At 36.3% G+C, this 12,784-nt stretch overlaps 1 protein-coding gene across 2 annotated transcripts in view; it reads right to left on the bottom strand.

The window, feature by feature from the left end:
- Positions 1 to 12,784, bottom strand: part of CNTNAP4 (contactin associated protein family member 4) — a 251,849-nt gene that overhangs the window by 85,107 nt on the left and 153,958 nt on the right. For both annotated transcript variants that reach the window (XM_086630066.1, XM_086630065.1), the window contains exon 4: positions 3,831 to 3,978. In XM_086630066.1, coding sequence (XP_086486192.1) covers positions 3,831 to 3,978 — 148 coding nt within the window. The remainder of the gene's footprint in view (positions 1 to 3,830; positions 3,979 to 12,784) is intronic.

The raw sequence follows: 12,784 nt of genomic DNA, 5'->3' as shown, positions 1-12,784 counted from the left end.
AACAAAGCCTTGGCGGGGGAGGGGAAGTGACATGTTAAAATTATTCACAACCAATCACATTTAATATGAACTTTCTTACAATCACATTCACATCAAGCCCTCGAAGGTACATTATCACAGTTCTGAAGAGGATGGGAAGTTCTGTCTTTGATGTAACTGTGCCATCAATTTTATGAATTCCAACCAGGAAGGAAATGCTCAGAAAGCCTCCACATTTAACAGTGTTAGAGGACTCTGGAAGAGGGTTTGCGTATCACAGTATCTGCAGGGGTTGTTGTTAGGCACTGCATCTAACAATGTTTTAATGTACAGCATGCATTTATTTCACAGTTATCTTTCTCCCACAATTTTGTACAATGATCATTTTCACATTTAAACCCATCTTTCTGTCTGTCATATTAAAAAGCTTTATTTTATTTATTATTTTTTTTCTATTTTTAGCCTTCTGGTTTTCACAGGATGGAATGAGAAAGAGTGTTGTGATGAAGGGAGAAATGAGTAATCCAAAGACACTTCTAATTTCCCTTTTTTAGTGCCAGGGATCAATTTAACCTGAACTCTGTTTTACATGGCTTAAGTGTCACAATCTGACACTCCAGAAACAAGACGCAAAAAATGTCTGTAGAGATTCATCAGTCTCTTTTGCACACACTAAATGGGAGGAACCATCAGGCAGAGGCTGAGAGATTTTGAGCTGGGGGGTTTTTGGTAGCATAGAGGTCTTTTAAGTAGTCATGACATAAGCAGATTTCATCAGTCTACATAAAGATGATATAAGCAGATTTCATCAGTCTACATAAAGCCAGGTAGTTTACCTGGAGGTAGAACACATCTTTATTTCTTTCATACGTGAAAAAGACTGTAGAAAAAGAGTAAGAAAACTGAGGAACATGGCAGTGGTAGCAGAGTGAGGAAGGAGAAGAACTAAACAAAAAGAACACAGTATAACTGTTTTAATGTTTCATATAACTCCATACTACTATTATTTAGCCTTTCTATTCTGTAAGTGTTAAGAGGCAAAATTGGAAGGACTTATCCTGAATGCATGCTTCACAGATGTATGAAATGTGATAGTCCTTGGCTGAAGAAGTTTATAGTAAAAAACAAGTTCTGTGTAAATAAAAGGAAACTCATAATAATCTAATTTATCCTATGGACATCTATAATGGACATTACCAAACCTTGTTGAGACTGTTATTAAAGGGGAAACATTAGTTCTGAGGATACTAATTACTGAGGAGGCTAAATTAGTCTGAGCAGGTATTTGGCTGGCAGATAACAGACCAAGGAAACTTAAAAGTAGTGCCAACAGTTGTCCTCTAAGTATTACTTCACTAACATAGTAATGACAATTTTTGGATGCAAAGACATGCATTTTTCAGTATCATTAAATGGAATAATGAGATCAACTTTATATATTCTTGCAGTTTTACTTTTAGTTGTTTAATTTGCAACAGGTAAGACTGAAGGAAGAAATTAATGCAGTTGCACTTGAATATAGAACAAAGTTCACGTAGTTGGTGGTAAAGGGAAAAGAGTTGTTTACTTTCACAATGTAAGACCCAGTGAGATCTCTCTGAAGGGAAGAATGAGAAATGAGAAATCTGGAAAATGTGAATCAAAGTTAAAGTAGGTATCATTGACATTTCTGTTTTTCTTTATTTTCTGATCCTGCCTGGAAAAGTACATAGCAATTCAGAAACAACCAGGCACAATTACTATAACAACGACTACATGTCCTGCATGTGTCTGATACATGGAGGAAAAGATTGGAGAGAAATATTCATCTTTTGAAGTATTAAATATATTTTAGAAATATAAGACTGTAATCACCTGGTTTGTCTTCAACAGCAATGACTGAATTAAACTACAAAAAGCACATGATAATTATAGATGTTCAAAATAAATAGAGATTATAAACAGTCTGCAATTCGTTTGGAATGAAAGCATTTATACATAGAAAAAATAAGCATTTCAAGAACTCACAACATCATTAATACAGAGAAAATCTTAACCAGCTTAAAAAAAAATGCCATATTTTTACACTATCACATTCTTTATGTACTGCATTACTGTGAACAGTGAACTAAATATTTCTTTCAAAATGTTTCTGTAAGCTATCTGTAGGATCGATCCTGTACCAAATAAATAAAATACAGAAAATACATAGTCTTCCTCAAAAGTAGTAACTGACTACACACAAAATATTTTAACAGTGCAACTGTTCATTTTATGCTCTAGTATTTTTAGTAATATGGACACTGTCTTGTTTTTATCCTTTGAACTAGTAGATTTTCCATTGGTAGCATGCAATAAGGATATTACAGAAGAGAGCCAAAAGATATTTTACAAGGTGTGATAAAGAAAATTACAGTAGCTAATATAGATAATTAAAATCTAGATTTTAGACATGTGCAAAAGAGAGCTCTTCAGTTTGGAAATGTTTGAGAACAAGACTTCAAGTAAGGATTTAAACATTGTCGAATACACCAAATAAAGGACTGGGAAGAAGCAAAGCTGATGATTGACTTTCAGTGAAGCTTACAGATATGAAAGAATGTACTCTCATTAAGTACCACTTACTTACTCTCAAATGGGAGACTCAGATGAGTGTTCAGCTGGGAATGATAAAGTCATGTGTTTAGCCTCCTTTTTTAGCTTTTAGTAGTCCTGGCACTTAAAACAGTGGAGGGTAAGTTGCACCTTGACTGCATTTCTCAGTTACAGCAGTATCATTAGATTGTTCTAGGAATCATAACTCATGTTCTCAGTCTCCAGGCAGATGTCACTGAGGAATTCTGTGTGGTTTTGCCTTCTCACACCCTTCTCCTAGCATGAGCTGTCTGTTCTGTGGGATGGAGCAGTTTACCTCATTTCTGAGGTGACCTAATCTCCTGCAGCCAAGTTGGAATTTTCAATATTCTTGGTTCACAGTTTTTCACTCATTTTACAAAGCCAAATTTAAGGCAGAAACACCAGGTATGTTTTTTATTGATATTCAGATTAAAATGACAGATCAGATACTAATAAATGGAAATAGATATACGGACATCATTCAAAAGGCATCAGCTATGTAAAACATGACTTAAGCATGGAAGTTGACAAATAAATTAAACAAAAAAACAACAGATGAAAGTACTTAAAACAAGTAATTAAAGAGATTGCTTAAAATAAACCGTTTCCCTCATGGAGAAAAGATGTGGAGAATAAAAAGCAGTAAACCACTTGTTAAGAAGAATATTTTTTTAAAAGTCCAGGGATGAAGAACTATAACAGGAAGACAACAGGAAGATTAACATTGTCCGGCAAATCAATACAACCATAAGATTTATGCATTTGTCTTCCAAATGCTTATATTTGTTATTAATGTTTTATTAATGACCCAAAAAATATTCTAAAAGTATCTTTAATATATAATAACTTTAAAATGTCCTTCAATTGGGTATTTGTGGGTCTTTCTACTTCTACTCCTACTCTTATTGACCCAGGACCAAGACCATATATATTTCAAACATTTTCCATGTTTCGCCCTTCAGATAGAAAGTATGCCGTGTTAAGATGCAGTTTTTAAGACTATCAAAAAAGGAGTTTGCAGTACATCAATTATTTAATTATGTTGACATCATTCATTCCAATACATAAAAAAAGGGAAAATAAGCATCATATATTGCTAGATGATGCAGAAATAGTGAAGTCTGCACATAAACTTATTGACAAAGTTTTATTCAAGATTAGATTTAAGCTTGGAAATCTACTTTCGAGTGTAATTTGGGTAGCAAGAGACAATGATAAATAGTCATTTCATTTAGCTGATTCAGCGAAACACTTACTGTATGTGCATCCATACACTTCAATGCGCATTCCAATTCTGCCATTGGGATTCCAGTCCAAAGGCACAAAACGGAGAAATCTTGCTTTAATGGAATGCTGAAGCTTATAGTATACGACACTGTCTGCATTTGTGTTTCCAGAAAAGGCCTAGAAGAAAATGAAAAAGAGGTCAGACATATTCATATTGAATACAGAAATATATGGAAGTATTGCTGATCTTTTCATTTTATACCCTCATCTGGCAAACAATCAAGCACAGGAATAAAATATAATCGTTGGTGAATTCTGTAGGAACAACTGCTCAATCAATCTTGATTATTCCTCTGGATCAAGTGTTACATCATCTATCTACCGATGCCACACTCATTGAAAAATCTCATATCTTCTAAAATTTAAGTGAATGAAACATTTCAAAATGAAATATTCCTTTCACAAAATATGTAGAACACTATGGCATTTCACTCTACTGTACTGTCTAATCCTTTTTTGTAAGACAACAGAGTAAGCTCTATGATTTCCTCTTACTGAAAGATTAGATAAATTTAATTGCAAATCTGTTTTTTAGATGTGTAGTATGCTGAATCCAAACAAGTTCTTGTATCGACAGACCACGGTGTTTAAAGACTCTGGCCTCCAACTAAAGAATCCAGAGTACTATAAAAGGATTTTAATTCAGTGTTCTGTTGAAAAACAAAAATCTGCATTTCAACTTTTTTTCCCAGGTGAGATATAAAAAAATTAAGTATTACCATAGAAATATTTTTGGCAGTATTTAACTGATAAACTACTTTCTCATGTTGTTACAGTAAGAAAACGTAACGAAACCTAAAGAAATGTGAAGAATAATGTAGAAAATCTAAAGGGCTGTAATCATAAACTTTAACATCCTAAAGACTGGAGAATATATTTTAATTTTGTTGGTTACATGTTCAGATATTGTGTCGTTTGTTTTTTTTTTTCTCGTTGCCTGTGGTACATGAAGCAGAAAGAATTTATTCAGATGTTTTAGATGTAAATACCTGACAAATTAGACAGAAAAAACTCTCAAATATTTTGATAAGCAGAATTCAGAATTAAAAAGATTATGCATTTCTAGATGTATGAAGAGTACTGTTGTTACAGCTATAAGCCACAGATATTGCAACTGCAGGAGTGTATAGAAACCAACAATTGTAGGTATGCACTTTCTCTTTCTATAAGTTTTGAAGAGGTGAGCTTCATTGCATTCGTTATTTACCCTCCTATACATGAATCTTTGCACTTTCCCTTCCTTGAACTAGTAAAATTTTAGTAAATTCTATTCTCTGAACATTCAAGAGGAAAAAAAAAATTAAAAAAGGAAAAAGAAAAAAACAAGCTAGTGGATAGGCTCATTACAGGCTAACCTATTAAGGCAGCAAAAAGCAGTGAGAGTCAGTGACACTGAATGTCCATACCACTTTCAGCTTCATGCTTTATAATTTCACTATCACAGTGGGTGAAGGTGGAAACATGCTAAAACAAACACTGGAGAAGAGATACTAGTTGGAAGTTGAGATCCTCCCAGACCTCTTGTCCCTTCAAATCCTTATTTGCAGTCTGTAACAAATGCAACTGCCAACAAAAGTGTCAATTAGTTTGTTGGCTGAACCAGAACCCAGGCCCTAGAAGTTTAAGTACTGTAAGCAAATGAAGTGTTCAACTAAGATTTAAATTTTTTCCAAAATAATTTTCTGAGGGCAGCCACCTCATGAAAATTAGTTGTTACGTTTTCAGTACAGAATGAATATTGCTTGATTTTTTTACTGCAGGGTATACTTAAGTCATGTGTTCTTAGTTTAAAATTAGATTTTTGACATCAGTAACAACCTAAAAGTAATTTAAACTACTCCTTAAACCATTCAGAATGGTCAGTTTAGAAATCAATATTTTTAGCTGTCATTTTACAAAGCTTTTATCTGGGAAGAATGCATTTTAAAGCATATCAATCAAGTTGAGTGTTAAATGGGTCCTTATTGTTTGATTTTAAACACGCTGAAGGTTAAAATACCTAGTTTGAGGCTTTTTTCAGTTTTAATCTGTTTCACAAGAAAGAGAATGAGGAGGCAATCAGACAGCTTTTCCTCCAGATTACAAACACTAAAGGCATATCCAAAGCCTATAAAGGTAGCTTGTAGTGTTTTTAGAGGAGGAAAATATTCAATGTGACGGAGACACTCCTGTCTTTACAGTAGAATACAATTACTGTTTCACCTTCCAATCCAGCAATCATTTAAGCACAACAATTATAACCATATAATAAGCTTCCTTCCTCTCACCCCTGCCTTCTTCATTCCTGCTCCAAATCACTGGAAGGGAATATGTCATTATTCTAAATTATTGCTCTGGTTTCAGCTGGGACGGAGTTAGTTCTTCTTTTTAGCAGGTAGAAGAGCTCCATGTTTTGGTTTTAGTCTGGAACTCAACATGAGAAGAATGCTGACAGCGCACTGATGTTTATAGCTGGCACTGAGGTCTCAAGGACTTTTCAGCTGCTGTGTTCTTGCTGGTGTGCAGGAGCACAACAGGATAGGGGGGAGCATAGCCAGGACAGAGGGTCCATGACTCTCCTGATGATTTGTGCTTAGGATTGAGGGCTAAAGTGGCCAATAGGGTATTCCATATCATGCAGTGTCATGTCCAGTATAAATTATACATATGTATATATGCATATGTTAGAAGCTGTAGTATTAAATTACTCTTATCTCAACCCATGGGCCTCTTTCCCTTTTCCTCTTTAATTTTATTCCTCATCCCCAGAGAGTCAGGGAGGGTGAGTGAGCGGCTGTGTGGAGTTTTGTTGCTGGTCAGGCTAAACCACGACAATTATGTGGAGTCCTCACAACATATACAGACATCTGATGGTTAAAAGGACTCAATGTGACCCTCAGTTAATTGGAATGTTACACTGTGATAGTTTGATGTGTGTGTGGGTGTTCTGGTGGCAGGGGAGGGGATTTGCTCCCTGTGCCACCAGATCTGAGTCCCATCCCCCCGGGGGAGGGTTGAGCCAAATTGGTGCCTCTTCGAATTGCCCTATTTAAGTTGGGACAAAGGGGCAGGAAAGAGCTTTTTGCTCAGGAGCGAGGAGAGAGCAGGAGGGCGCTGCCCTCGCTCCCGGCTCCCGGCCAGGCGACTGCCCGGGCCCGGGCCGGCGCCATGTGCTCAAGATGGCGCCGGGGGAGCCGCATGGGGGGCTCGGGAAGCGCCTCGCTCCCAGGGTGCCCGCTGGGCCGAGCTCCTCTAGAGGAGATTAAGATCTAAGAGAAAACAACCACAACGACCAGGTCAGTTAAGGATGGAGCAGGAGGAGGTGTGCTGGAGCTGAGGTTTCCCTTGCAAATCGGTGTGAGATGGCAGGCGGCCCCTCTGCAGCCAGGGTGCATTCGGCGGAGCAGAGACCCACTCGTGGCCCGTGGAGAAACCCACGTCGGGAAGGAGATGCCTGAGCCCAGGAGAGGTCGTGGAGCAGGAGATGCACGACCAGGTACTGTGAATAATGGGCATGGAAATGCACGACGAGATCGTGGAGGCATCTGGAATCCGTGGGACGACCCACGCCGACGCGAGTGGCAGCAGCTCCCTAAGAGGCCGAGACTGGTAAAGCCCGAACTGGTACAATCCATGGGGAAGGATTGCAATCCTGCGGGCAGGACTCACGTTGAAAAAGTTTGGGGACTTTTTTCTTCGTGAGTAGGGGATCCACCGAAGCAAGGGAAAAATGGTGTAAAGGCTCCTCCTCCTTTAAGAAAGGTGCGGCAGTTAACAACAGGCATGAACTGACCTGCACTCCCCATTCCCTGTCCCCCTGCGCCGCTGGGGGGAGGTTGAGCCAGGAATGAAAGGAAGCGGGGTGGGGAGGTGTTGTTTTAAGATCTGGCCTTGTTTTTCTCTTTTCTCCTCTCAAGTAACCGGTTTCGTTCCCTTGTGTCTCTTGTTTAGTAACTGTTAATAAATTGTTTTGTTTTATGAAGAAAGCCTGAGTCATGTTTTGCCTGGGACCATGTTTGGTGGGTGCTCCCTTTCGGTTCTTGTCTCGACCCTCAGTCCAAAAACCACGACATACACGATAAGCATCTTTTGCATAAATATTAGTAGGGTTGTAAAGCTAACCCTTCCAATATAATTTCTTACTGAATCTTAGTGCTTTTACAGATATTATACTGATTTTTAATAGCATGAAAACATACCGTCTTTCTCAAAGAATGTAGTTTTTGAAAAATGAAAACACCATATTGCAGTTTAGCCTTAAATGGTGTCAGGGCCACTCAGCAGTATCAATATCCAAGTAAATAGCGCTTCACAGCCTATTTTATGCCATGAAGGAAGAGCAGCCTGGGCTGTACTGCAGCCTGAAATGAGGTCCTACTCTCAAACTTGCTCTCACCCTCCTACTCAGTATCTAACCCTGTAGTTTCTTTTTACCTCAAGCTATTTTAACCCTGCTTTGAAGACAGAATTATTCAGTTCATTATGGAATCAGAAATCACACATAAACTTTGGAATGTATTAGTAAAGCTAAACCCTGCTGTAGAAGGGCATCATCAAGCTCAGAATGATTGTGAAAGCAAGGTTTCATCAAGATAAGTAAAAAGTAAGTTCTTCATTTTCTTCTTCATTCTCTAGCTAGAAAGCAAATGTGGTTTTAGACCAGGGATAGCACCAGCATCATGTCTAAAACTTGCTCAGCCAGGCAAAAAATTCCCCTAGAGGAAAAGCTGTGTATGAGACATGCACTGTATATACTGAGCCGTACTTTAGATCATCTGTAACAGATGACACTTATTTATGAATGCAATTTTTAAAGTATAATATACTATATGTACACTGTAAAATGTACTACAGGACTAAATAAGATGCATGTTTTTGTGTATATTGTGCACCCATTGTAAGAAATATTATGATACTTATTATAAATATTAGTTCATATTAAATACAAATATTGTGATATTAAATAAGTATACTTAGATGCAAATTCTCACTTTATGTTTAATGACGAGAATTGGAACAAGACCCTAACATGGGCAATTTTATCAGATGAGGAAGGTTAGCTGTGAGGTATTAATGTACCTCAGGAAGGGTCTGAGCTTTTTCATGTGTTTTATGAATACTACAAAAAAAAGAGCTTAACAAAATCAGTATGAAGTAACTGTTCCTATAAAATACTTGCTGTTGTTACATGATGACGGTTATGCTCTGGAAGCACTGTCAAACCAACGAAAGTGCCTGTGGAAGTCTTTCTGCTTATGACGTACACCAAAACTATAGTTGGTATTAGTGCCAGGGTTTGTCAGGAAGGGAACAGAAATCTCAGCACGCTACCGGCACTTCATTTACCTTAGAGCATAATTCAGACTACTCTAATAATGCTGCAGGATTAACCCTTCTCAAGCTCTTCTGGGAATTAAGGGAGTTCAAAATAAAGTATTTTCTCCCAGAACTTCTAAGTTATATCCAAGTTCATATAGTAGATAAACTATTTCGATCTCAATAACAAAAAGAGTGTTTATTCAAGTTAACTTAGCACACAGAACAATTAACATCAACGTCAATGAAATATTCTCTGCGCAAGAATCCAAACATTCAGACTCTTCCTTAAATCCTAATACCACTAAGAGAAGTTATTGTTAGTCTTGAAGTCAGTTCTGAAAGTCAACAGATGCGAACTCTTTGGTTAAAGTTAAAAAATAACTATGAAAGTCCTTCACTCAGACCAGAAAACACTGGATCAGACATCTGACTCCTTGACTTGATCTCCAGATTAGAATTATGGTTAGGAGGAAATGTTTACATAGATAAAATGATCAAAAACTGTTAGAGCTTATCTGTGAATTGTTTGAAGATATAGTTGAACTATACCAGAGTAATCTTAAATTGACAAAAACACATGGCGGTTGCATATATTTATAAATTTGACTGATCATAACCTCTTATGTAAAGAAGGATGGTATACATTAGTGACAACATGATTAATACAAACCAGATAGAAAAAAAAGCTGACTAGAAAACCGTCATAAATTCCTGTTGCAGTTAATGTCCACTGCTCGCAACATCTTCTGCTGTTTGCTTAGGATCATACTGCATCTGGCAAGTTCTAATACATTTACATCATCTGCACATTGTGCACGTCATCTGACCAATGCTATGGTCAAAAGCAAAAGTTTACTTGTTAGGGTTTTTTTAATTATATAGATATTTCTAATGTGCTTGCTTAAAGATTTCAAATGTTTGCAGTATACTGATTTCATCATTTAATATTACAAATTTGAGCAATGTGATCCACAAAGTAGAATTTTATTTGAACACAGTTACTTGGAAAAACAAAAAATAAACAACAATTATTTTAAAAAATTCTTCGGAAGAAGAGATTTCAAAGACTGCATCTATAATTAAATTTTTCACTTACTGTTTTTGCAGTCCATTAGGAATGTTTTAAAGAATATTGTTCAACATTCTATTTTAAATATCTCTTAATTATTGTGCTGTAGAATTTGCCATTAAAGTATAATTTATTCTACTTTTAGATCAAAAGTTCAGAATTAGAATCTTGTAGCTTTTAGCACGGAAAATATTACTGTGTGTTTTTTTTTTTCTTATAGAGAATCATTCCACTTACCAAGAAGAATACAAATCTCTCTTTTAATTACTAGCCGTCTCTGAGTGCTATTAAAATTACAGATGGCAAAAATGGACTATTGAGTGCTCTTCAGAATGTTTCAAAACACTATTTATTCTGCAACTGCATTACTAATAGTTTTATACATCACGAGCTAGAAATGTAGAAAGGGAATTTAAATAAATTAATTACATTGTACTTAGTCACCTTACATAGCTTTCCATCATAACAAGTTACTAAACTGTATCTCTGCTCATTATAGAACACCTCAGAGTGAATTATTCTCATATACTATAATGACAAGCAGGAATAGAGTGGATATCTTTTGAAAAGACAAATCTATAGCTATATATAGCTAGCTATTTCAGATTATTCAGTATCCAAAACAATTCTCTGAAACATTCCAGAACAAGGTATCAGTTCCCACCTGTAGTATATTTTATTGTTTATGGCAGCACATTAGGGGGAATGCTTTACTGCATTAAACTGGTTGACCAGTACAACAGTGACCTAATCCTTTTTGCTGTCTATTATTAGATTTAAAACTCAGGTTCCTTATATTCATGTTTATATTACCTAGCTCACAGCCATATCCTGTTACATGGTCCTGTCATTTGCCTAGTCATGCTTCTCAACTTCTTTAAGCATTTTGTTTCTGTAATACTGACAAATTCTGGCATCATAGAAGCATTCTGGATGTTTTCCAGCTTTTAAACAGCAGAAAAATGCTAAAATGCACAGCATAAAAGACAACGGGCAGTGAAGCATGCAAGAAATACATCATACAATTAAAACGGTCAGCAAGAAGATTGATATGACCAGTGGAACTTGTCTATAATATACATCAACTACTCTCAATTTTTTCTACAAACTTTTAAAGATAATTTTTTCCTGTTGTAGTTCTCTCTTTTGAGCGCTATATAAAATGAACTTCTTCCCAAAGACTTGCAAACGATCTTCCACCTAGGAGTACTGAAGGACAACTAAACATCAAAACCAAAAAAATCCAAATTATTTAAATTTCAAAAATAAAATAATAGAATCAGCAAGCCATTACATGCTTTCAATCAGTAACTGATTGTATTTTATGCCATAATATTTTTCATTCTACTTTTGTACTTTGTTTGTTGACAATATCCTCCTAAAAAAGTCACTCAAGTACTTAGATTTATGTAAGCAGTGAATATATATTTCACTTATAATATTAACTAAAAAGAAGATATATGATCTTGAAAGAGCCTGAACTAAAAGCACTTGCAAATACATTTTAAAGAACAAGAAAATAACTACTACTAAAATTAATATCACCTCTATAAATGCCAAAACACTTGAAAAAGTAGCCATTATCACCAATTTTCAGGTAGGAAAACTGAGAAAAAAGCAGGTTAAATGTTTAGCACACTGTAAAATAGCAGGTCAAATGTCTATATAAAACTGTATCTCCAACCTCCTAGACTTAAATAGTTGCAGTTTCCTCTTTGGCAGTGGCAATGTGGAAGCAGGATGATTGTTATTCCTGTAATTTTTATTAAAAGGTTAATAACACAAGCTTCAATATAAGAGAAAGCTGAAATTCAGAAACTACTTTTTCTTAGTCAAAAACATTTCTGTGGAGTCTCCGTGCTAGGTCCCTTGTCAACAATCTAATTTCTTTACTCTGTAAACCAAGTCTATTGACGCTAATGTAAAGAAACATATCAATATCGTTACGATGTTATTCAAATAATTTCAAACATGTTATTCTTCTGTAGCAAAGGGATCCAGCAATCAGATAGACAGGTTGCATACCACTGTTAGTGCCACGCTTCTTTCATAAGGTTTCTCATCTGTGACATTTTGACAGACTGTTTTCACTCCATCACATTTCCTGACAGTGATGCATCAGACCTCAAAACAGAACTGAATACGTAAACAGAATATTTCTAATACTTGTGGCTATAAAAGTTACTAGTTATTCTCATCAGATGCAAAGAAACACTTGGCGTAGTTGATACACCAGCGTAGTGAAAAGGTAGACTCCATTGGTGACTTTAATTTTGCTGTATTTGAAAACTGGCTGAACAGCTGGGCACAGAGAGTGGTGACCAGTGGCACGAAATCTAGGTGGAGCCCATTAACAAGCAGTGTACACCAAGGGTCAATACTGGATCCAATCCTGTTTAACATTTTCATTAATGATCTGGATGATGGGACAGAGTGTACCCTCTGCAAGTTCCCTGATGACACAAAGCTGAGAGGAGTGCCTGATACACCAGTGTTTTTCTGCCGTCCTCAAAGGGGTTGGAGAAATAAAACAACAGGGACCTCATGACACTCAGT

Source organism: Tauraco erythrolophus, chromosome Z (assembly GCF_009769465.1).
Source record: "Tauraco erythrolophus isolate bTauEry1 chromosome Z, bTauEry1.pri, whole genome shotgun sequence".
Classification (NCBI taxonomy): domain Eukaryota; kingdom Metazoa; phylum Chordata; class Aves; order Musophagiformes; family Musophagidae; genus Tauraco; species Tauraco erythrolophus.
Note: the sequence above shows the minus strand (reverse complement) of the source record. Positions and strands in the feature narration are given on the sequence as shown.